This window comes from Alexandromys fortis, unplaced genomic scaffold, assembly GCF_014885135.2.
Source record: "Alexandromys fortis isolate MF-2015 unplaced genomic scaffold, M_Fortis_MF-2015_v1.1 scaffold_218, whole genome shotgun sequence".
Taxonomy (NCBI): domain Eukaryota; kingdom Metazoa; phylum Chordata; class Mammalia; order Rodentia; family Cricetidae; genus Alexandromys; species Alexandromys fortis.
Genome location: NW_026068112.1, coordinates 975,940 through 1,000,674, shown reverse-complemented (window position 1 = coordinate 1,000,674; position 24,735 = coordinate 975,940). Strand labels below are relative to the sequence as shown.

The 24,735-nt window shown below is 42.5% G+C and overlaps 1 protein-coding gene across 6 annotated transcripts in view; it reads left to right on the top strand.

Annotated features, from left to right (window-relative positions):
- The first annotated feature begins 365 nt into the window (after window positions 1-365).
- Window positions 366-24,735, top strand: part of Arnt (aryl hydrocarbon receptor nuclear translocator) — a 69,826-nt gene continuing 45,456 nt past the window's right edge. For 4 of the 6 annotated variants that reach the window (XM_050124588.1, XM_050124584.1, XM_050124589.1 and 1 more), the window contains exons 1-3: window positions 366-536; window positions 18,982-19,093; window positions 24,147-24,191. In XM_050124588.1, the coding sequence (XP_049980545.1) occupies window positions 512-536; window positions 18,982-19,093; window positions 24,147-24,191 (182 nt within the window). In that variant the 5' untranslated portion in view covers window positions 366-511. Of the gene's footprint in view, window positions 537-739; window positions 885-15,259; window positions 15,396-18,981; window positions 19,094-24,146; window positions 24,192-24,735 lie in introns of those variants that run through there. The other 2 variants (XM_050124585.1, XM_050124586.1) reach the window with 2 other exon arrangements.

The following is a 24,735-nucleotide window of genomic DNA, read 5'->3' as shown; positions in this document are numbered from 1 at the left end:
CACTACGTGAAGTTGACATATTAGAACACATAAAGAAGATTACATAACAAACCATCTGTAGGGAGCATATTCGGAGGAGTAGAATAGGAAAGTAAACTTTTTAGTAAAATACTCGCTTTTATTGCTTTTCACTGACGTCAGCTTGGTCCTGAATCTCTGACGCAAAGAAGGCAGGATTAGGGGAACAGCTGGTCGGTTTCCTAGCTCTCGGGTCACTGGGCTCACAGGCTTAGTCCTTAGCCCGGCCCTCTGCCGACTTCGTATTCCTATTGGTCAGTTTTCCCAGGAGGCCGGCCGCCGCCTGGCCGCGCCCACCGCGCGGGGCGTGTCTCGGGGCGTGTCTTCTCCCGCAGGATGGGGGGGGGGTGGGCGTCCGCCATCTTGGATTCCGTGGTAGCGGTGGCGGCGGTAAGGTGTCGCTTCTGTGGAGTGGCTCTTCCCTCCCCTCCCCCAGCTCGGTGGCGGCGGCCCCTCCCACTGAGGGTGGCGCAGCGACGGTGCCATCTGGACCATGGCGGCGACTACGGCTAACCCAGGTGAGGAGACCGGAGGGACTGACAAGTGCGGAGAAGTCGGCTGAGCACCCGGGCCGTGGCGGACGGGCGGTGGGGGAGGGGTGTGGGAGGCGCCTTGCCCGGAGGAGCTGGGGAGCGGGTGAGGGCGTTTGGGGGCTCCGGCCCAGGCTCGGAGTAGCGGAGGTGCCGGGTTGGGCCCCTTCCAGTGTGCGGGCGGCGTTCGGGAGTGGCGTGGTCTCAGCGCTCTGCCCGCTGACGTCCCGATGCAGAGTGGGCATGGTTTACTGAGAATAGTCTGGGCTGTAAACATGGGACCACACTGATGCTTCCCAGGTCTGGATCTCACAGTTGGAAAGTTTACATTTACAGGTATAACTTCGTTCTTTAAGTATCTGCTCCGGTTCTTGTCGTTTGTAACTCCCCCGCCCCGCCACCCTCACCCTCGGGCTAGACTTTGAAACTTGGGGTTTCTGTGTAGTTAGTGCCTGCTTCTGAAGGCGGAGATTTGGGTAATAGTTTCATTTCATGACAGGTCTTTATCCAGAATCCAGGTTTAATCTTGTTAGATCGAGATGGAGCAATTCCTATTTGAAATATTCTTTCAAAATATGTCCCATGCATTTGTCTGTGGACGCCCCCCCCCCTTCCTATTATTTTATTTTGAGACACGGTCTCACTCTATTCCCAGGTTGGTCTCGAACCGCTGCAGTTTTGCGTCTCAGCTTTCCCGCTACTGGAATTACCAGGCATGACCCATCTCACCCGATTGCCCAGTTCTTCTACTACATTACAGTTATTTCTTAGGAAATATTCCATTTTAGTGGGCCTGGTTTATCTTGACATTGTCCGACAAAGTAAATCCCCAAATCCCCAATTTCCTAGAAATTTGTATCTTAACAACCTTTTAGAAAGTAAGGGTTTGGAGGGAGGAGTGAAGTGTTGGTTTCTGCTGTCTAACATTAAAATTTAAAACTATTATATTGCAATAGCAGGTTTGTATACAATAGTGAATCAAATCACTGCTTTTCCATTACATCTGGAAACCACCTTTTTTCCTTTTCTTTTCTTTTCTTTTTTTTTTTTTTTTTGAGGGTCTCTACATAGCCCAGGCTGTCCTAGAACTCATTATATAGTAAGAGGTCCCTCAAATTCATGGAAATCATATGTCAATGTCAGTTTTAAAAAAGTGATTTTTTTTTTCGAGACAGGGTTTCTCTGTGGTTTGGAGCCTGTCCTGGAACTAGCTCTTGTAGACCAGGCTAGTCTCGAACTCACAGAGATCCGCCTGCCTCTGCCTCCCGAGTGCTGGGATTAAAGGCGTGCGCCACCACCACCCGGCCAAAAAGTGATTTTTTTTTTAAGCTAAGTGGGAATGTTTACTGGTGAGTGCAGGTGTGGGGAATCCAGAATGAGGTGTTAAAATAAGAGTGGTAAAGCCATGTGATGTGGATGCTGGAGACCCACCTAAGCCCCACAAGAACACACACTGCTCACCACTGAACCTTCTCTTCAGCGCCTAAATATCAGTTTCTTAATATTAAATTATTTTTTACGTGAAAAAAGATGAATTAAATCTTCAGGATTCTATTGGAGTAATTGTGGAATCATAGAATGGAAGTATACAACTGGAAAATGTTAGGGAAAGCCAACCTGTAGTAAGTAGCTCAGGTCTGATTTAGAGAGTAACAAGATTTCAAACTGATCACATATTGCAAAACCCTTATATAACTCTTCTAGTGCAGCGCGATATTCTTGTTAAGAAGTACACAGACAAACAGATTTTGGTGTGTAAGTCAGGCGCTTTTCCAGCTGTGTGGGTGGAGCTGCCTTCTGCGTTCTGTTTTTAAACAAGCCACCAGAATGACAGTTTCTGGATCAGACTTTTCTTTCCTGATCAATAGTAGCCTAAGTCTCTAAGCAGTAGGGATAGTTGGGAGGCTGTCCTGGAGCTTTCTATATAGATCAGGCTCGCCTTGAACTTGCAATGTCCTCTTCTGTCTTCAGGTGCTGGCATTACAGCATATACAGTATATAAACTTGCAAAACTTTTAATATGGTGAAGAAACTCTTTTAATGAAACAGTTAGGTTTTGGAGTTTTGAGGCAGGGTTTCTTCGTGTAGTCCTGGCTGTCCTGGAGTTGCTCGGCTGGCGAGGCAGACTTGTACACAGAGATCCTCCTGCCTCTGCTCCCTAGTGCTGGGATTAAAGGTGTGCGCCACCAACAGTTGATTTTGTTTATTTTCATTTGGTTGCTTTCTTCTTCAATTTTGAGATTGCATTTTATTTTATTTTAATTGATTTATATTTTGGAGACAGCATCTCCCTGATGCAGGATAGGAAGATAGATAATTGTGGGGTCATGGGAAGGGAAAGGAGTCTTTTCACAATCTGACTGAAGACATTACTACATTTGCTACAGCCTTTATCCTCTTCCTGCTGTAAAACTTCAGTTTTGTAGAAGTCTCACCAAAATTGGCCTTTGTAATCCAAGGGCACGTTCTGAACCCCTCATGGAACCTCCTGGCTCCTGGTGTTGAGTCATCCTGTAATTGTACTCACTAAAGGAAGAAGGAAGACTTATGAACTCCTTTAATCTTTGCAGAAATAGGCATATCTGAGTTCAAGGCCATCTTGGTCTAAATAGTGAGTTCAGGGCTACACAGTGAGACCTTGTCAAAAAAAAAAAAAGGCAAATCAATACAAAGGGGAGGAGTGGGTTCTTAGCAAACCTTGAGGTGGAACCTGTGAATCACAAGTCTTGTAAGTTGTTTCAGTGCTGGGCTCGCTTAGTCAGCCCATACTCTTCTCTTTCCTGGGAGCCTTTTCTTTTTATTTTTAAACTCGTGTGCTTGAAATCTGTATTGTAATTGCTTTTAATAAACTTTAATCATCATACTTGCTTATCCTGAAATTCTTCTCTGAGTAAACTCAGGAATCCTAGGTTTGCCTGAGTGCAGTTCCCTAAAGGGAAAGGAAGCTCTCCAGACTGCTGTCAGTGAAAGCCTGAACTTAGTCTTTGTTCCTGCTGTAGCTGACATCCCTGCGTAACCGAGGCTAGCTCAGCTCTGGAGTGCTGGGTCATAGGCATGGGCATAGGAAGGACCACCACACCTGGTGAGATTGACCCTCTGCTGTTTTTGTGTATCACCTGTCCATCCTTCCTTTCTCTGGGGCTACGTTCCCAGCCTAGGATTTCCATCTCTTCTAACTTACTGATTCCTGTTTCGGTAACATGTGGTAACGAAGTTAGAACATAATGCCCTTTTGCTGTTGTTTCCTCCTTTCCTTTGTGTGTCAAATAGAGGATGTGTTGTGGACTTTTTAGTCACCGGTTGAATTTTGGAAAATGAGATCCATGACTGAAGGGGCATCCTATGGGAGATGTACTGTGTTCAATGAAAAGGAAGGAAATGGTTCTTATGTCAAATTTCCTGCCCTCTTGAGACCAGGCTAGCCTAGAACTCACTATGTTGTCCGGGCTGTCCTCAAACTTACTTTGATCCTTCTGCCTTTGCCTCCTTAATGCTAAAATTATAGATTTGACACTCAGCCATTAGGGATTATCATGATTTATTTCCTTAGATCAGTTTTATAGACCAGTGACATCATTTCTTTGAATTTTTTTTTCCTTTTTCTCTTTTTTTTTTTTTCTTCAGGATAGGGTTTCCCTGTGTAGCCCTTGCTGTCCTGGAACTCACTCTGTAGAACAGGCTGGCCTCTAATTAATTAGAGTCCCACCTGCCCCTGCCTCCCAAGTGCTGGGATTAAAGGTGTGCACCATCACTGCCTGGCTCTTTGAAATCTTTCAATTTTATTTTTGCTTAAGTGAGTTCTGAATATATTTCTTTGCAATTGTTAGTTTTTAAATGCCTGAAAAAAAATTTCTTTTTTTTTTTAAAGATTTATTTATTTATTGTGTATACAGTATTCCGCCTACATTCATGCTTGCATGCCAGAAGAGAGGGTACCAGATCTCATTACAGATGGTTGTGAGCCACCATGTGGTTGCTGGGAATTAAAAAATTTCTTTTAAGTACTGTCGTAGGGCTGGAGAGATGGCTCAGTGGTTAAGAGTATTGGCTGCTTCTTCCAGAGGACCTGGGTTCAATTCTCAGCACCCATATGGCAGCTCTGTCTGTAACTCCAGTTCCAGAGGATCCAAGACTCACACAGACATACATGCAGGCAAAATACCAATGCACATTAATAAATAATAATTTTTAAAAGTGTTATGTGTGTATCTGTTTGTGTATGTTGCTCATGGTTTGCAGTGTGGAGGTCCGAGATCAACTCTCCAGAATTGATTTCCTCCTGCTCATGCCTGTAATTCTAGTCCTTGGGAGACTGAGTTATGAAGATTATCACAGGTTAAGGCCAAACAAACAGAAAGACTTTTCATGGGCTGGAGAGATGGCTCAGAGGTTAAGAGCATTGGCTGCCCTAGGTCCTGAGTTCAATTCCCAGTCACATGGTGGCTCACAACCATCTGTAATGAGAACTCGTGACCTCTTCTGGCCTGCAGGCATACATACAGACAGAACACTGTATACATAATAAATAAATATACCTTAAAAAACTTTTCTCTCTGGGCTTCATTTAAGTTAATATTAGGGTTGGAAACATTCTTGAGCATGTTAATTTGTGTGCAAGGTGGTGCTTGAGAGATAGCTTAGTGATTAAGAGTACTGGCTACCCTTGTAGAGGATCCAGGTTCGACTCCCAGCACCCACATGACTTCACACAACCTCTAACTTCAGTTCCAGGAGATCTAATGTCCTCTTCTGGCCTCTGTGGACACCAGATGTGCATGTTGTACACAGACGCATATGTGGGCAAACCATCCACATATATAAGGTCTCTGAGATGGATCGGGGTTAATTATCTGCTGACAAGCCTGATGACCTGAGTTCCAGTGATGGACCCACATGGTAGCAGGAGAGAGCTGACTTCTGTAGGTCCTCTGACTTCACGTGTGTGTTCTTGTGCATACACATGGAATGTAGTTTTTCAAGAGTCTACTAATGGTACTTTCTTCTGGTGTTAGGAATTGAACTTAGGGCTCCTCACATGCTATGCAAGTCTCTAACACTGAGTTATATTCCTATCTGTGTGTGCGCGTGCACGCGTGAATAAACAGGCCTGTGCCCCACAGTATGTGTGTAGAGGTCAAAGGACAGTCTCCAGTTTCCTCACCTTCTGCCTTGTTTGAGACAGGGTCTCTTTATTGTTTGCTGTTGTGTATAGCAGACTAACTGTAGCTTTCAGGGATGCTCTTGTCTCTGCTTCCACCTCACAGTAGGGACACTGGTTACAGATAACACTACTGTAACAGATTATACATGGATTCTGGAGATTTGAACTAGGTCTTCACACTGGTGCCACAAATGCTTTAGCCCTCAGCAGCCCCACTCCAGCCCATTGAATTTTTCTTTTGATCCCAGGTCTTATGTAGCTCAGGCTGATCTGGAGCTTTGCTTTGTAGCTGAGAGTGACCAGGAGTTCAATCCTGTTGCTGTGTCCCAAGTGCTGGAACTGCAGGTACACAGCACCGCACCAGCCTAGGAAAAATGTAAAAGTTAGCACGCATTTATTTATATTTTTGACTATTAGGGATGTATATGACTGGCAGATATACAAGAGGATAACTTGTAAGAGTCAGTTCTCGCCTTCCAGCCTGTGGGTCCCTGAGGTTGAACTTGGATTCTCAGGCTTTTGTAACAAATGCTGCTCCCCTCCCTCAAGAGTTATTTATTTATTTAAAAATTTTATGTGTATGAGTGTTTTGCTTGCATGTAAGTACAGCGCATGTATGCAGTGTCCATAGAAATGGATGAGGGCCCCAGAACTGGAGTTACAGGTAGTTGTGAGCTACCATGAGAAAGCTGGAGTCAAACCCAGGTCCTCTGCAGTAACTGCCAGTGCTTTTAATTGTTGAGCCACATTGCAAGGCCAAGAAAAAAAGGATAAGTATAGCTTTTATTTATATAAATTAGAGCTTTAAAAGCATCAGAAGTTTTACTTGGTACCTTTATTTACTTTTTTTCAGATATATGAGAAAAAAATCAGGCAGTGTAACATTTAGATGTCAAGAATTTTTCCCCCTCCTTTTGGGTCCCACTGGGGTTTGAGCCCATGTTCTTGTGACAGACCTTAAACTGCATCCTTATACCATTGTTTTTGTTGATTTGTGTGTGTGTGTGTGTGTGTGTGTGTGTGTGTGTGTTTGTTTTTCAGAATAGGGTTTCTCTGTATTATAGCCCTGGCTATCCTGGAACTTGATTTGTAGACCAGGCTGGTCTCAAACTCAGAGTGCTGGGATTAAAGGAGCATGTCAGCACACTCAGCTTACAGACATTTTTTTTTAAAAAAACATTTATTATATCTGTATGTGCTTGAATATCTGTATACACACACCACATGCACGCAGGAGCTCAAGTCAGTCAAAGAGGGAGTCAGATACTGTGGACCTAGAGTTACAGGTAGCTGTGAGCTTCTATGTGGGTGCTAGGAACTAAACCTGGGTCCTCTACAAGAACAAAAAGTACTCTTAGCTGAACCATCTCTTCAGCCACCCAGTCTTAGTTCCCAACCTTTTATTAGTTAAGTTAAATGAATGAATTTTTTTTTTTAAATTTTTAAACATGACCTCACGCTATAGCTCAGGCTAGTTTGGAACTTGCAGTGAGCTTTCTGCCTCAACTTTTAAGTGTTAGCATTACAGGTGTGAGCAATCACATCTTGTTCCCTTATGTGTGTGCGTGAGTATATGTGTGCACAAATACATATGCAGGCCAGAGGTCAGTTCCTTCCTTGGCACTGTCAACTTTCTTTTTTTGGTGTGTGTGTGGTCGAGGAGGTATCTGTATAGTGTGTGCACAGGTGTAAGTGTCCACACATGGACAGAAAGCATTGGATGTTCACCTCTATGACTCTGTCTTATTCCTTTGAGGCAGAATTTCTTCCTGAACCTGGGCATTTCTTTAATGATTTATTTATTTTTATTCTTTGTGTGTTGGTGTTTTTCCTCCATGCATATATGTCTGTGTGAGGGTGTCAGATCCCCTAGAACTGGAGTTACAAACAGGTGTGAGCCACCATGTAGGTGCTGGGAATTGAACCCAGGACCTTTGGAAGAGCAGTTAGTGCTAACTGCTGAGCCATCTCTCCAACCCCTCTATTTTTTTTAAACATTATTTGAATTAAATTATGTACGTTGGTATCTTAGTTACTTTTCTCTGGCCATGAAGAGACACCATGACCAAGGCAACTTACAAAACAGTCAATTTATTAGAATTTTGCAATTATATTTTCAGAGGATGAGTCCATGACCGTTGTGGTGGGAAGCATGGCAGTTCCACTGATTGAAGACCAGGCATTCAAATATATGAGCCTATGGGGACCATTCTCATTCAAAAGAACACAGTTACTGTGTGCCTGTGTTAGGTTGTGCATGTGAATGCTGGTGCCCCTGGACTCTGGAGAGGGCAATCTCTTGGAGCTGCAATTTGCAATTACAGGCAGTTGTGAGCCATCTAATGTGGGTTCTGGGAACTGAACTTAGGTCCTCTGTAGGAGTAAGTAGTGGTCTTTACTACAGAGCCATCTCTCCAGCTCCCGAAATCTCTTTTCTTCTTTCTTCTTTATTTTTTGTTAAATAATGAACCATTTTACTAACTCATCAGTTAAAATATAAAACCTTTTTTTTGAGGCAGGTCTCCCATTTAGTTCAGGCTAGCCTGAACCTCACTGTGTTGCTGAAGATGACCTTGATTTTCTCATCCTGTTGCTGTAATCTTTAAAGGCACAGCCATGCTTGGCTTCTGCTGTGCTAGGGATGGAGCCTATGGCTTGGTGCATGCTTGACAAGCACTCTGTCAATTGAACTCCATACTCAATGGGTAACAGTTCTGAAAAAGAACCTCAGCTGGTGTATTTTATGCACTAGACTTGTGGTACCAGGGTTTTTTTTTTTTAATCTTCTTATTTTCTTAGAAATTAAGATGTAGAAACATAATGTCTGGGCATGGTGGACACATCTTTAAACCCAGCACTTGGGAGGCAGAGGCAGGTGGATCTCTGTGAGTTCATGGTCTGTCTGGTCTACTTCAGGACAGCTAGGACATCAATAGAACCAGTCTCAAAAGCCAAAACAACAAAAATAGTAGAGACTCTAATGTTCTTTTTTTTTTTTTTTCCCTTTTATTTGTGGCAGAGTCTCATTATTTGCTCTAGCTGTCCTGGAACTCACTTGTAGATCAGGTTGGCCTCTAACTCAGAGTGATCTGCTTGCGTCTCCCTCCTAAGTTCTGATGTTAAAAGCATGCACTATCATGCCTAGCTGTGAGAATTTATGCATTCTTGTCATTTTGAAGTAGGAATCTCTTTGTTTAGGCTTTTTGTTTGTTTGCCATGCAGTCCTGGCTTGTTTGGAAACTGGATATATGAATCAAATTCATTTCAGTACAGAGGTTTGCCTGTGTCTGCTTCCTGAGTGATGGCATTAAAAGCTTGTGCCGCCATGCCTACTATCGGGCCCAGTTTCAGCTCAGCTCTTTAGCATTAGAGTCTGTCTTAGTTAGGGTTTCTATGGAGACACCATGACCACAACAACTCTGATAAAGGAAAATTTAATTATGACTGGCTTATAGTTCAGAGGTTCAGTCCATCACTGTCATGGCAGAAAACAGGGCAGCAGGCAGACATGGTGCTAGAGCTGAAAATCCTTATTACATCTTGATCCAAAGGCAACAGGAAGTGAACTGAAACACTTGGTTTGGCTTGAGCACATATGAGACCTCACCTCAAAGTCCACCTATATAGTGACACACTTCCTCCAATAAGATCACACCTACTCCAACAAGGCTACATTTCCCTACTGCCTATGGGGGCCATTTTCTTTCAAACCACTACCGAGTCTTTCTCCTCACTCAAATAGTTTATCAAGGGATGAGAATAATATGCTCAACTGGTCCCAGTGGTACATACCTGTGATCTCATCTCTGGGGAAGCTGGGGCAACAGAGATTAGGATTTCAAGGCCAGCCTCAGCACTTAGTGAGTTTCAGACCAGACTGGGCTACATGAGACCTTGCATCAGCAAAAAACATGGAGCTGGAGAGTGGCTTTGCCATTAAGAGTACTGATTGGTTTTTCAGAGGACTCAGGTTTCGTTCCCAGCGCCCACATGGTGCCATCCACAATTGTAATCCCAGTGAATCTGTTGCCCCCCTGGTCTCCTGGGCACCAGGTATGCATGTATTGCATGCATACATTCATGCAGGCAAAACACTCATACACGTTAAATAAAGTCTTTTAAACACAAAACAGAAAAGTTCTCTGATGTTACAATATTTAAAAAAAAACTTGGAAAACATTTATGTTAGTGCTAAATAGTGTTTTCTAACTGTTGAATGATTTCATTCAGATGTCGTAATGGTAAAAGAATGTCTTTAACACCCCTCCCAAAGTGCAGGGAGACTTCACCAGTCCTCTCACCCTCAGGTGGTAAACCATGTTTGTATAATTTCTGGTTGACTTCTTTATTTGCTCTTTGACAGGGTCTAGCTATGTGGCTGAGGCTGGACTTAAACTCCCCATCTTCCTGCCTCAATCTCCCCAGTGCTGAGGAGATGGACAAGGGAGGATCAGGAAGGAGTACATGGCCAATCTCAGCTAATCTGGGCTCCATGAGATTGCCTCAACTTTCTCAGTATTAGGTTTTATATAGGCCTGACTAGAACCATCTGTTTTTAGGAATGCTGTCTTATTTTCCACGATAGCTTCAATAAGTAGCCATCAGTGAGTAAAGCACATTGTGAATAAGACATCCCTGTCTCTGAGAGGGCTTCAGTGCCTCCAAAGATCTGTAAGTTCCAAGGCCACATGAAACTATACAGTGAAACCCTGTCTCAAAACAGAAACAAGCTGGGCAGTGGTGGTACATGCCTTTTTAACCTCAATACTAGGGAGACAGAGGCAGGTGTATATCTGTGAGTTTGAAGCCATCCTGGTCTAAACAGCTTGTCCAAGGATATGCAAAGAAACCCTGTTTAAAAAACAAAAGAAAAAAATAAAAACAAAGATAACCCTTTTTATTTTACAATAAGGAAACAAACCTAAGGAAAGAAATGAACATATTTACTAAGCATTTATTAATTTTCTCTGTGTGCCAGGTTCTACTTTTCTGTTTTGTCATTTGCTCACTGTATTATTTATTTTTAAAATATTTCTTCGTTTTATGTGTATCTGTGTGCCTAAGTGTACCACATGTGTTTAGAAGCCTTCATACGTAAAAAGAGGAGGCCAGTAGGTGTCTTGGAACTGGAGATACAGATGCTTGTGAGCTGCCATGTGGGTGCTGGGAATTGTACCCAGGTCTTTTGGAAGAACAGCAGTGCGATTAACCCATGGGCCATCTCTGCAGTTCTTATTGTCTATATCATGAAGTCTCTTCTACTTCCCAAGTAAATTACATATTTAAAAAATTTACATTTTTACGTCATTTTTTAACTTCTCTATTTTCCCTTCTCATTTTCACTATTGTCACATGACCAAAATAAGTTTTCCTTGAGACAAATTTTCAAATACCAGGTTGACCTTGATCTTACTGTGTAGCTAAGGGTAATGTAATGTTGACATTCAGATGGCCTTGCCTGTACCTCCGTAGTGGTGCGATACAGTTATGTGCCATCACTCCAGGTTTATTGGGCTCAAGCCTGGAGCATCATGCATCCCAGGCAAGCACCTAGCTGAGCTACATGAATTCCAAGTCAGCCATGGATAGGGTGAGGTCCTGTCTTAAAATAATAATAATAATAAGCCAAGGATACAGCTCAGTTAGTGGAGCCCCTTGCTCATCTGGCACAGGATCCTGGGTTTAATCCCCAGAATGTGAAAACCCCACCCTCCCTCAAACCAGCAGGTGGTTTCCAGTCTGGGTATGGTGGTGGCTTATATCTGTTTTTTGTTTGTTTGTTTGTTTGTTTTTCCTCTCTGAGATGAGTCCTAACTGTGTAGCTGGCTTGAAACTTTGTGAAGATCAGGCTGCCTTGAATTTGGTTGGTTCTCCTACCTCTGTCTCCTCAGTGCAGGTACAGACCTGCACTACAGACAAATGAATCTCAGTCAGAAAATTCCTTCAGCTCACTACCTTTTTCATGTATTTTTAGCTTTATCATTTTCCATGAAGGGGGAGTCAGCCTTGTTGATTGATATCAGTAATCTTTATGTTCAGACATAGACATATACATATGTGTGTGTATACACACAGTTCCATCACCTTTGCTGTTTCTTTTGAGACACGGTCTCACTCTGTAGCTCTAGATGGCCTGAAACTTGCTATGTTGACCAGGATACTCTAGAATTAAAAGAAACCTACCTGCCTCTGCCTTCCGATACTCCCAATATTAAAGACATGTACCACCACTCCTGATAACTGTTTCTTTCTTTCTTTTTTTTTTTTTTTTTTCGAGACAGGGTTTCTCCATAGCTTTTTGGTTCCTGTCCTGGAACTAGCTCTTGTAGACCAGGCTGGCCTCAAACTCACAGAGATCCGCCTGCCTCTGCCTCCNTCCTGTCCTGGAACTAGCTCTTGTAGACCAGGCTGGCCTCAAACTCACAGAGATCCGCCTGCCTCTGCCTCCCGAGTGCTGGGATTAAAGGCGTGCGCCACCACCGCCCGGCCTGATAACTGTTTCTTAAAGATTTATTTTTAAGTGTGTGTGTGTGTGTGTGTGTGTGTGTGTGTGTGTGTGTGTGTGTGTACACATGTGAGTGCAGGTGCCCTTGGGGTCAGAAGGGGTGTTGGGTTCCCTGGTGCTAGAGTTACAGGCTGAGCTGCCAGGTGTAGGGAACAAAGGAAGTCCTGAGTGAATGTGCGTTGTTGACATAGGCATGGCCATGTTGAGGTCTCCAAGGCCTCAGACCCATGGGAAATTGACAAAGCCATTACCCACACGGTCCAGACTAAACAGGACTGGCAGAGCGCTCCTGATTCTCAGTATGAGTGTGTGTTAGTTTATATGCTCATATGTGCGAGTGCGGAGGGCAGAGGTGGGTACCAGGTGTCTTCCTGCATTGCTCTTCATTTTATTTACTGAGTCTGGGTCTCCCTCATCCTCCTCCCTCGATTTCTCGAGTTTTGGGATTTTATACCTGCTTTGTATATGACTAAATTCTATTTGGTAAACTTTCATTAAGTACTTTAGTATGTTTTCAGGAAGAACATTAGTCTATAATTTTGTATATTTTTTCTTATTGTTTGTTTTAATATCAGGGTAATAGTAGATTCATCAGTAAAATGAGGTGGGAAGGGATATCTCATCCAGATATTTTCTGGAAGAGACTATGTAGAGTTGGTGTTAATTTTGTACATGTTTAATTAAATCTGTAGTAAAATAATTGGAACTTGGACATTTCTTTTTGGAGGATTGTGAAATTAGGAATTGAGTTTCCTTAATCATGGAATGTTATATCTGTTTTCATTTTGAGTCCATTATAATTATATGAGTTTTCCCCCTCTTATTGGAGGTTGGGTCAGTTTTGTTGATCTGTCCAAAGAACCAGCCTTTTGTTTCACTAGTTTTTATTGTTTTCCACGTAGAAATTAATCGACTTCTGTCTTTTTGTTTGTTTGTTTACTTTGGGCCTGTTTTTCCCCCCACTCTAGGATTTTGCAGTAAAAGCTTAATTATCGAGTTTTTAATTTATATCTCCCTCCCTCCCTCCCTCCCTCCTTCCCTCCCTCCCTCCCTCCCTCCTTCCCTCCCTCCCTCCTTCCCTCTCTTCCTTCCTTTCTTTCTTTTTCTGAGACTGTTTCTCTGTAGCTTTGGAGCCTGTTCTGGAACTCACTCTGAAGACCAGGCTGGCCTTGAACTCACAGAGATACACCCACCTGCCTCTGCTTCCTGAGTGCTGTGATTAAAGGCATTTGTCACCAGGGCCCAACTTTAATTATTTACTATGATCTCTCTCTCTCTCTCTCTCTCTCTCTCTCTCTCTCTCTCTCTCTCTCTGTATTGGCATGTACAGAGTACAGCTTTGGGGAGTCATTTCTATCTTATTGTGGGCTCTAGAGGTGGAACTTCTATCAGATTTGCATGACTGGTACTTTTACTCTCCGAGCCACCTTGTCAGCTCCATAATATATTTTTGTTTTGTGTATGTGTGCATATCTATGTATGAGCTTTTGAGTGCAGTGCCCTTAGAGACCAGACAAGGATGTGGGGTCCTCTGGAGCTTGAGTTAGTAATGGTTGTAAGCCAGCAGAGGAGAATGGCTGCGAGAGCAGTGCTTCTCCGAGCAGCCAATGATAATGGCACTGGGATGTGTCTCTACTGCATGGACTGACTTTTTGGGATCCTAGTCTGTTTGGATGCACACCTTCTTACGCCTGGATGGAGTGGGGAGGGTCTTGGACTTCCACAGGGCAGGGTACCCTGCCCTCTCTTAGGACTGGAGGGGGAGGATGGAGGGTGAGTAGGGGAGTGGAGGGAAATGGGAGGAGGGGAGGAAGTATTTATAAAGCAATAAAAATTTATAAAAAAGAGCAGTGCTTGCTTTACTTGCGCTTGGTTAAGCTTCTAGTTAGTGATGTTGCCTTCCATTTTTTTTGCGCATTTTCCAGTTACTCTTTCAGTTGCTAAGAGAGGAATGTACAGAGCTCATGTGGTTTTTTCCCTTTTAATTGTGTCAGATTTTACAACACATTTTGCCCAGTGTTGTTTAGTTTATGTGCATTTCTGTGTTATTTTTGGTGGATTTTCACTGTGTAATATCCTGAGGTGTAGATGTATATAAATTTTTATTTGCTGTATTATCAGATTTATTTGTAATATAGCCTTTCCTGTAACCAAAACTTTTAGGAGAAAAGCTTGGGCTCTCTCAGTATTAGCTGTCTAGGCGCAATCACCTTTCACAATACACCAATCAGTTGACAAATAATGATGAAGAAGCAGATATACTTATGTGGCCACTTTGGAAGAGAGAACAGATACAAGGGTCCACTGACCCCCTAAGTCTTTTTCACTACACTGATAAGAGCTTTCGGTTCAAATAGAAAAGTTAGATCAGTAAGCAAGAGGTTAAGCAATTCTGGTCACATTGTCTCAGGTCCTGCCAGATCGTCAAATTAAATTTTCCTGGGCAGAATCAGTGTGGCTCCTACAAGATAGTTTATTCTGGCTGTAGCCTCTTCATCACAGGTAATTGTTCTCATTTATGGGTAGTCTACCCTGTGTAGATAGTTCCAGTTCTTTATCATGAAGAAATTTATCTCGTTTTTGCTGGAATCCAAGATGACTCAAGAGGACAGATTAAAGACTGCGACCTAGCTCTGTGTCTATAGCAGAAGTGAAGGAGACAGAGACAGATGAAAGCAGAGATGCCAGACTTTCTAACTGATAGGTTTTGGGTTTTTTTTTGGGGGGGGGGGATATGCAGAAAGTAGGTTTCTCTGCCAATACAGTAAAGCCAAATTTAAAAAACAACAAAACAAAACAAAACAAAAAAACAAACAAACAGGTTTATTGGGCCAAGTGCTCTTGGGTGATTAAAGACCCTGTACGTGTGGTCTTGAGTTTTGAGGGAAGAGCCTGGACTTTTGGTGTTCTTTCTCCCTGAGAGGGGCAGGATTTGGAATGGGGAGGAGTGAGGCTGAGGTGCAGTTTCTAGCTGGACATTTTCTACTTTTAGTTAAAGCAAGAGCCCATCATCAGCCATTGCAATAATAACTCTGTCTTAATTAGGGTTTCTGGTGCTTTGATAAAAATACCATCTGTGACCAGAATGACTTGGGGAGTAAAGTATTTCAACTTACACTTCTACGTCCACATCACAGTCCATTACTGCTGGAAGTCGAGACAGGAACTCAAGCATAAGCCAGTAAGTTCTACTTATTGGCTTGCTCAGCCTGCTTTCTTATAGCATCCAGGGCCACCTGCCCATCATTGCCTGCAGTGGGCTGGACCCTCCCATATCAATCACTAATTAAGGAAATGTTCTCTAGGCTTGCCCACATGCCCACCTAGTGGATGCATTTTTTCAGTTGAGGTTCCCTCTTCCCAGGACTCTGGTTTGTGTCAATTTGACATGAAGTCATCCGGCATAGCCTCTGAGTCTATTGCAGTCTTACTTTCCTTTGATTAATGTGTGCATGATGTTTTTTTTTTTTTTTTTTTTTTTTTTTTTTTTTTTTTTGAGCAGGTACTCGTGTAACTGAGGATGACTTTGACCTTCCAGCCTCTTGAGTGCTGGAATTATAGGAATGCATCAATACTACACCCACTACCGCCAGTACGCTAGACTAGCACTCTGCTGGCTGAGCCACACACACCCAGCCCCATGTGACAAAGTGTGGATCCCTTTTGCGAGGACTCCTGCCTAAAAGACTCAAGAGGCTAGAGATGTCTCAGTGGTTAAGAGCATGTATTGCTCTTGCATAGGAACTGAGCTTTGATTCAGATTGCCCATATCAGGTGACTCACAACTGTGAGTCTTCAACTGCAGGGCATCCAGCACCCTCTTTTGGCATCAGCAGGCAACTGCACTCACATGTGCATATTCCCCTCCAATTTAAAGTAAATCTTTAGAAAACATGCAGTTAGAGGGATAGTTTATTAGAGTCAGAAGGGAAGAGCAGGGAGGCAAGCTGGAGATCTCAGCACTGTCAGGAGGAAGGGGACATGAAGAAGACAGAGGAAAACGTCATATGCTTAAGTAGAGCAAGAGGAAAAAGGACACCTTGGAGGACAGAGGGACACACCAGAGAACTGGGACATTCAGAGCCTGGCCCCAAACTGTCCTCCTCTCTGGGCCAGGAGGGCTTTGGGACATTCAGAGCCTGGCACCAAACTGTCCTCCTCTTTGGGCCAGGAGGGCTTTGGGCACAAATCTATTTATTTATTTATTTATTTATGAATGACACAGTCTTACACTGTAGCTCAAACTGGCCTAGAGCTCACTATGTAGTCCCACTATGTAGTCCAAGGTAGCCTGGTATTTGTGATCATCCTGAGTGCTGCAGTTACAGACAAGAAGCTCTACATTTGGATGGAAATATTAGTATTATTTGGGTTAGTTTTGTGCTCAGTCAAGAGTTGCTCTAGGTGGCCTAGGACTCAGAATTTGTCTTAGACTAGAAAGAATAATAACTAACTGCATTTAGTGTTGTTAGTTTAATGTCTAGTGTTGTTAGCTTTAGACCAGGAAGGAATAAATAACAACTTTGAATAATGTCAGTTTACCTTTAAAAATAATTTTAAAATTTGTTTGAGTTCTTACGTGTTTGTGTACACATAAATCAGTGGGCAACCTCAAGTGTTATTCCTTAGGAGTCCACTTTGTTATTTGAGACAAGCTCTCATTGGCCTGGAGCTTACTAAGTAAACTGCACTGGGTGACTAGCTTGTCTACGTGTCTTTACCTCTCAGCTTTTACATCAGTGTTGGGTATCTGAACTCAGGTCCATATGCTTGTGTGGTCGTATTAGGATTTTTATTGATGTGAAGAGACACCATGACCATTGCAACTCATATAAGGAAAACATTTGATTTGTGTGGCTTGCTTACAGTTTCAGAGGTTAAGTCCATTATCATCATGGTGGGGGCATGGCAACATGTAGGCAGACGTGGTACTGGAGAGGTAGTTGAGAGTCCTACATCTTGCAGGCAACAGGAAGTTGATTGAGACACTGGGCAGAAGCCTGAGCATATGAAACCTCAGAACCCGCCCCCACAGTGATATACTTTCTCCAGCAAGTCCATACCCACTCCAACAAAGCCACACCTCCCAATATGCCACTCCCTATGGGTTTATGGGGGCCAGTTACATTCAAATTACCACAGTGATAAATACTTTCCTGAGTCATCTTTCTCTCTAAATCCCAAGGCTAGTTTTGGACTAATTTGAAGCTTCTGCCATTGGCTCATTTAAAAAATTTCTTTGTTTGTTTTTCATAGAGCATGCGTATGTGCACGCTGGCAAGTACATAGAGACAGAGGACAGCTTGCCTGAGTCAGTGTTGTCCTTCCACTGTGTATCCAGCTCAGATGATCAGGTTCCTCCTGGTCAGGCTCTTTGCAGGCTGCTGCCTTGCCGATCGAGCCATCTTTCTAGACTCAAACCTGTTCTGACTTTTCACAAGTTTAATTATGATGTGTGATAGAATGGGTTTCTTTGAATCTTTTTTTTTTTGGACTTTTTGCAACTTCTTTATTACGAAGGTTTACACTTGTCAAAATTAAGAATTTTCCACAATTTTTTTAGCCATGTTTTCTTTTCCATCTCTTTTCATGACTCCTATGACAAAACGTTAGCTCTTTCTGCTGTAGCCCCATGATATCTGAAGTTCTGGAAGTTTTTCTTCTGTTTGTTTTTGCCCTCAACCTGTTTTCTCTCAGTTCAGATAGTTGTTTTGTTTTGTTTTGTTTTCTATAGCTCTGACTCATTTTCATTGATGTCCACTATCTATTGCTAAGACCAAAGGACATTTTTATTTGAATAGTGCATATATCTATACACATAATACACTTCCTACTTCCTCCCCTCTCGTCCACACTTGTGACTGTCTTACTGTGAAGTTAGTCCATGCTGCCTCAAACTATGTATAGCACAGGTTGACCTCCAGCATTCAGTCTTTTGCCTCTGCCTTTCAAGTGCAAGCATTATAGGGATGAACCACCATACCTTGCCCACTTAGAGTTTTTATTCCAGAGTTTCCAGTTTTTGTTTTTTCGTATCCTGTGGCTTTATTTGCTAATGGCTGTCTTTGTTAAATGTTTGTTTCAAATGTTTTTTTAGTTGCTTATCAAAGAATTTTATCATTTTTGCTTGCAAAACTTAGACCCAAATTTACTTTGTATGGGAAGATGACTTTGAACTCTTTTTGGTTTTTCGAGACAGGGTTGGTTCTCTGTGTAACAGATCTGGCTGTTCTGGAGCTCACTCTGTAGACCAGGCAGGCCTCGAACTCAGAGATCTGCCTGTCTTTTCAGCGCTGGGATAAAAGACGTGAGCTACCACTGTCCGGCTGACTTTGAATTCTTGATTTTCCTCTCTCTAGCCTTCCAAGTACTGGGATCACAGATGTTTCCCACCAGGCCTGGCCTGAGCATTTCATTTCATTTCATTTCATTTCCTTCCTTCCTTCCTTCCTCCCTCCCTCCCTCCCTCCCTCCCTCCCTCCCTCCCTCCCTCTCTCTCTTTCTTTTTTAACTTTTAAGTTATAGTTATTTGTGTGTATGACTGTGGGATATCACAGTGCATGTGTTGAGGTCAGCGACCACTTTATGAGTCAATTGTCTCTTTGCACCACTATGTGGGTGCTAAGTATTGAACTAAAGTCATCGGAGTTAGCAGTTCAACCTTTACCTGTTGAACTGTGTGATGACCCCTGGTGAGAGTACTGTCTTTAGCTGGCGTCATGACATTGATTGTTGAGGATACTGATGATGATTTTCTTTCCTAACAGAAATGACATCAGATGTACCATCGCTGGGTCCCACCATTGCTTCTGGAAACCCTGGACCTGGGATTCAGGGTGGAGGAGCTGTTGTACAGAGGGCTATTAAGCGACGATCAGGGTAAGTTTGAAGGTATATCCTCAGTGTCTCTCTTGTAAAATCAATTTGATTGACTTAGTCTCTGCTTCTACTTGTCTGTTCCTGAGCTTACTTTAACTGGTTTCTCACTACATTGCTGTCACATAACTAATTCTTAGTCCCGGATTTTTCTTTATATAGGCTTGCTATCCCATGTAAATTTCTTTCTTTTTTTTAAATTTTTATTTATTTATTAAAGATTTCTGATTCTTCCCCGCCACTGCCTCCCATATCCCTCCCCTCCCCCAACTAAGTCCCCCTCCCTCGTTAGCCCAAAGAGCAATCAAGTTTCCCTGCCCTGTGGGAAGTCCAAGGACCTCCCACCTCCATCCAGGCCTCGTAAGGTGAGCATCCAAACTGCCTAGGCTCCCTATGTAAATTTCTTTTTTAAAAATCTATATAATTTGAGTAGAAATATAGCATAGCTGCGGAGAAAGATGAACGTGTTGTGCCTGTTGCCCGTCACTTTGCTCTTATCTTACCTCATTCAGAGAATCAAGTGTTTCACATGTAGTATTGACTCCAGTTATTACACTACTTTCCTATATCTCACAAGAAAATTTCTTTCTTTTTTCCTTTTTATTTTTTATTTTTATTTTTCAAGATAGAGTTTCTCTTTGTAATAGTCCTAACTGTCCTGAAACTTGCTTTGTAGACCAGGCTGGACTCAAACTCATGAAGATCCACCTGACTCTGCCTCCCAAGTGCTGGGCTTAAAGCATATGCCACCACTACCTGGCCCACATGAAAATTTCTAAGCAGGTTAAAAAAATTTTCTGTTGATGTATCTTTTTGTTTTGTTTTGTCTTTCTAGACAGGTTTTCTCTGTGTAGCCCTGGCTGTCCTGGAACTCACTCTGTAGACCAGGCTGGCCTTGAACTCAAAGATCCACCTGCTTCTGCATCCAGAATACTGGGATCAAAGATGTATACCACCACTGCCCTATGGTTTCTGAACTTAGCAGGCTAAAACAAAAAAAGCAAAAAACAAGCAAACAAAATATCAAAAAAAAAAAAAAAATCCCACACATACACCAAAAACAAAACCCAAAGCCAAACAAACAAAAAACCCTCTGAAGGCTAGGCGGTAGTGCGTTTACTCCCCGCACTTGGGAGGCAGAGGCAGGCAGATCTTTATGAGTTCCAGAACAGCTAAGGTTACAATCCCACACCCCTCCAAAAAAGAAAACTGTTGGCTTTCTTTAAGTTCTTGTGTTTGTATTCTTAAATCATTTTCTAAGTTATTGGCTTGAAAAGCACAGTCCATTTAAGGTCCCAAAGTATTTATTTATTTATCTGTTTATTTTAAAGACTACCTTCCTACCTACCTATTATGTGTACAGTGTTCTGTCTGCATGTACACCTGTAGGCCAGAAAAGGGCACCAGATCTCATTACAAATGGTTGTGAGCCACCAAGTGATTGCTGGGAATTGAACTCAGAACCTCTGGAAGAGCAGCCAGTGCTCTTAACCTCTGAGCCATCTCTCCAGCCCCCAAAAGTATTTATTACTAGTACTAGATTCAAATGTTTAAGTGTGCGTGGGCAACCTGTTTATGGTGGTTCTCCAGTTGTTCCTATCCTGGGCAGTCCTAGATGCGTGTGTTCTTGTCATATCCAAGCTTCCACAGTCTTCCTTTATGCTGTCTATCCAGCATTTTGGGGGCTTCCTCTTCGCCTTATCCCGTGCACTCCTCTAAGCAGGACTATCTTTGGGTATCTGCCATCATTCATTCTCATAACATAGTTGAGGTATTTCAAGCGCTGTTGCTGTATCCTGTAGTTTACTTTCTTCTGTAGATGGAGATGTTTCTTAATGTCATCGATGTGCAGCCTGTCTCTTTGTGTGACAACTAGAATCCTCCTGAGACATGCCATCTCGAACGTATTCAGCCACTGTTCTAAGGAGCAAAAATTTACAAGTATATGAGATACTTGTCTTGAGCTGCCTTCATTGCAACTCTGAATTGCAGATAGATAGATAGATAGATAGATAGATAGATAGATAGATAGATAGATAGATAGATAGACAGACAGACAGACAGACAGACAGACAGACAGACAGATATCATGCAAGATAGAATATGGCAAAAATAAGTGAGGTGTGGTATCTCATACCTGAAATCCTAGTACTCTACTCAGGAGGATGGAGAATATGAGACCATCCTGGGTTACATAGTGATACTTTGTCTCAAAACAAAACTGAAAACAAAGAAAATTAACTAAAAATACACAACAGGAAAAAGTTTGTTTTGGTTTCTTCAAGAGAGGGTTTTCTGTAGCTTTGGAGCCTATTCCTAGAACTAGCTCTTGTAAACCAGGCTTGCCTTGAACTCACAGAGACCCACTGCCTCTGCCTCCCGCTGGGATTAAAGCATGTGCTACCACCACCCGGCTACTTTTTTTTTAAAGCATATAAAAACTAATTTTGAATGGAAATGATTCAGAACAGTTTTTGAAAGAAGGTTGCTTTGGGGCAGTGATTCTTACCCTTCCTAATGTTTGACCTTTAATATAGTTCCTCATATAGTGGTGACTCCCAGCCATAAAATTATTTTGTTGCTACTTTATAATTCTAATTTTGCTCTTGTTTTAAATTGTAATGGGAATATCTGATATGTAGGATAGAACTACCCAAGGTCCTCAGTGAACCTTGGGTGTGACAATAACACAAGCATCTGGGACTGCCAGGATAGGAACAACTGGAGAACTGCCATCCACAGGCTGCCCATGCACGCTTAGGCATTGCCCGGGCATAAATGATGGTGAGGACAGACCTGCTGCTGTAGGGCCAGTGAGGTCGCTCAGTGGTTGAAGATGCTTGCCTTTGAGGACAGTTACCTTTGCTTGGTCCCCAGAACCTACGTAAAGGTAGAAGAAAGAGAAAATCACCTCCACCAAGTTGTCCCCTGACTTCTACATGAGTGTGGTGCCCATCTGTACATCATACTCTCAAACACAAAAAAATACTAAATATATAAATAAGTAAATGAAACAAAGTTCTTTTAGAAGCACCTGGGACAGTGAATACTGTTTTACCCACTTTTTGCTACAAAATTTTTGTGTGTGTGTGGTAGGGAGTGGTGTTGGGACTCAAACACAAAGCCTTGTGAATTCTTGGACCAGTACTCTACTAACGAGGTAGTTTCCACAGCTGTTACCTGCTTTTGTTTTTGTTTTTGAAATAAGATCTTGTATACCCCATGATCATCCCCTGAATGCTAGGACCACAGTTTCGTATCACCAATCCTTGCAGAAAAATACATGAAATATTTCGTTTCAGTGAGATGGCTCAGTGGTTAAGAGTACATAGTGCTCTTATAGAACACCTGAATTCAGTTGCTAGTACCTCCTTTTAATGGGTCACAACCATCTATGACTCCAGGTCCAGGGAATCTGATGCCCTTTTCTAGACTTTGGGCACATAACCTTCACATGTGCGCATGTCCCCGAAAGACATAATAAAATAAAATCTTTTTAGAAATCATAAGAGATGGTCTCTTCAATATCAGACACACATTTAAAAAAGTGTTTACTTTTTTTATTTTGTAGCACAGTCTGTTTTTGTTATTTGATACAGCTTTCTTGTGGCGCCAGTTGGGCTCCTGTTCCTCTTGGTTCCACTTCCCAAGTGCTTGGAAACAAAAACCTGTGACCACCACACCTAGTGTGCGGCAATCCCGCTGTGTAGCTGTGTTGGCCTGGAATTCACCTTGTTGCCCAAGCTGACCTCCCACTCATACTCCTCTTGCCTCTGCTAGATGTTGCAAAGGTACAACCAATTGCCACTACATGTCTTTGATCCCAGCACTTGAGAGAGGCCAGCCTGGTGTACAGAGTGAGTTCCAGGACAGGCACAAAAACTATATTAACATTTATTTATTTATTTATTTACTTACTTACTTACTCACTTAGTATGTGTTTAGGTCAGAAAAGAACTTGTAGTTGTTACTTCTTCAGGGGTCCAGTTCAGGCTTGGTGACAAGTGCCTTAACCTGCAGAGCTGTCTCTCTAGTCCCTCTTACATTAGTAGTTGTCTGGGCTGAAAGGGCCTCCAAAGCTAGTTTATCTTTGTCGCATGTCCCCAATATCTTGTGTACATGTGATCTTGCTTGCTCAGTTCTAACACTATGAAAAACATGCATTTTAGATTTGTTTTGCTTCTTCTCTCTCTGACAGTGTCTGTCTATGTAGCTTAAGGTGGCCTTGAACTTACCATTCTTTTGCTTCTACTTGCCGAGTACTTTGAGTTAAAGGTATGTGCCACCAAGGCTGGCCACTTAGCATAGTGCCTTGAATATAGTATATATCTCACTTTTAGATTAACAGTATGTTATGTCTTCTTTCCTTTATATAATATCATTGCTTTGAAAGATGTTTCAGAAAACTGATGACAGAGCTTAGATTAGACCATAAAAATGAGATCTTAGGATCTTAGGACTTTTTTTTCCCCCAGGCAGGGTCTCATGCAGCCCAGGCTAATCTTGACCTCAACAATATAGCCAGGGTTGAGCTTGAGCTCCTAATCATCCTGTTGCCACCTCCCATGTGACAAGATTACATGTATGTGCCACCATGCCTAGTTTTATGCTATAAAGGAAACTTCATACATGTTCTTAAGATCATGGGAACTATTTATACTTTTCTTGGGTCTCTTCCTGGTTACAGTACTTGCCTCGTGTATACAAAACCCTGCTGGAGGTATCAGTTGTGCTGCTGCTGCTTTGCCCCTCTTCCTTCCTTTGGCTTTTTGAAACAGTTTCTAATTGTGTAGCCAGGGCTAGCCTAGAACTCCCTATGTATCCGAGGGTGGCCTTTCAGTCTTCCTCTCTGGTTCTGGTTGATGGGTTGTAGGCATGTGCCACCATGGCTGTCTTGTTATGACACTATGAAAAACATGTATTTTAGATTTGTTTTGCTTCTTCCCACTTCTTTTCCGTTTAGGTGAGCACATAGGCATCTTGTATTAATATATTGTACTTTCTTAAGATCTGTATTATCAATAGACTCAAAATACTTTTCATTGTCTTTCCCCAGGTTGGATTTTGATGACGACGGAGAAGGGAACAGTAAATTTTTGAGGTAAGAGTTTCGATTTTTTTTTAAAATGCTTCTGATAATGTGCCCTCTGATGAGTGGGCTGGAGGGCTGGAGGGCTGGATCAGTGGGTAATGGTATTTCTACCAAGCCTGATGGTCTAAGTTTGATTTCCTAGAACTCACATTACCAAAGGGAAAAACTGACTGTTGCAAATTGTCCTCTGATCTCCACATACTGCGTGTGGGACAAGTACCTTTCACCCTGACAATAAATAAGTAAAGGTCATAAAATTATTTAAAATCAGTGGACTGGGAATGTAGCTCACAAGAGTGCTTGCCTCGCACAAGGCTTTTGGGTCAGTCCTTAGTACCAAAACTGTTATTTAAGTATCTTTATACTTTTGGCTTATAATGTTTTTGTTTATAGGCCTAGAGAACATGCTTTATAGCCGGGAGGTGGTGGCGCACTCCTTTAATCCCAGCACTCGGGAGGCAGAGGCAGGCAGCTCTGTGAGTTCGAGTCCAGCCTGGTCTACAGAGCTAGTGCCAGGACAGGCTCCAAAGCTACAGAGAAACCCTGTCTTGAA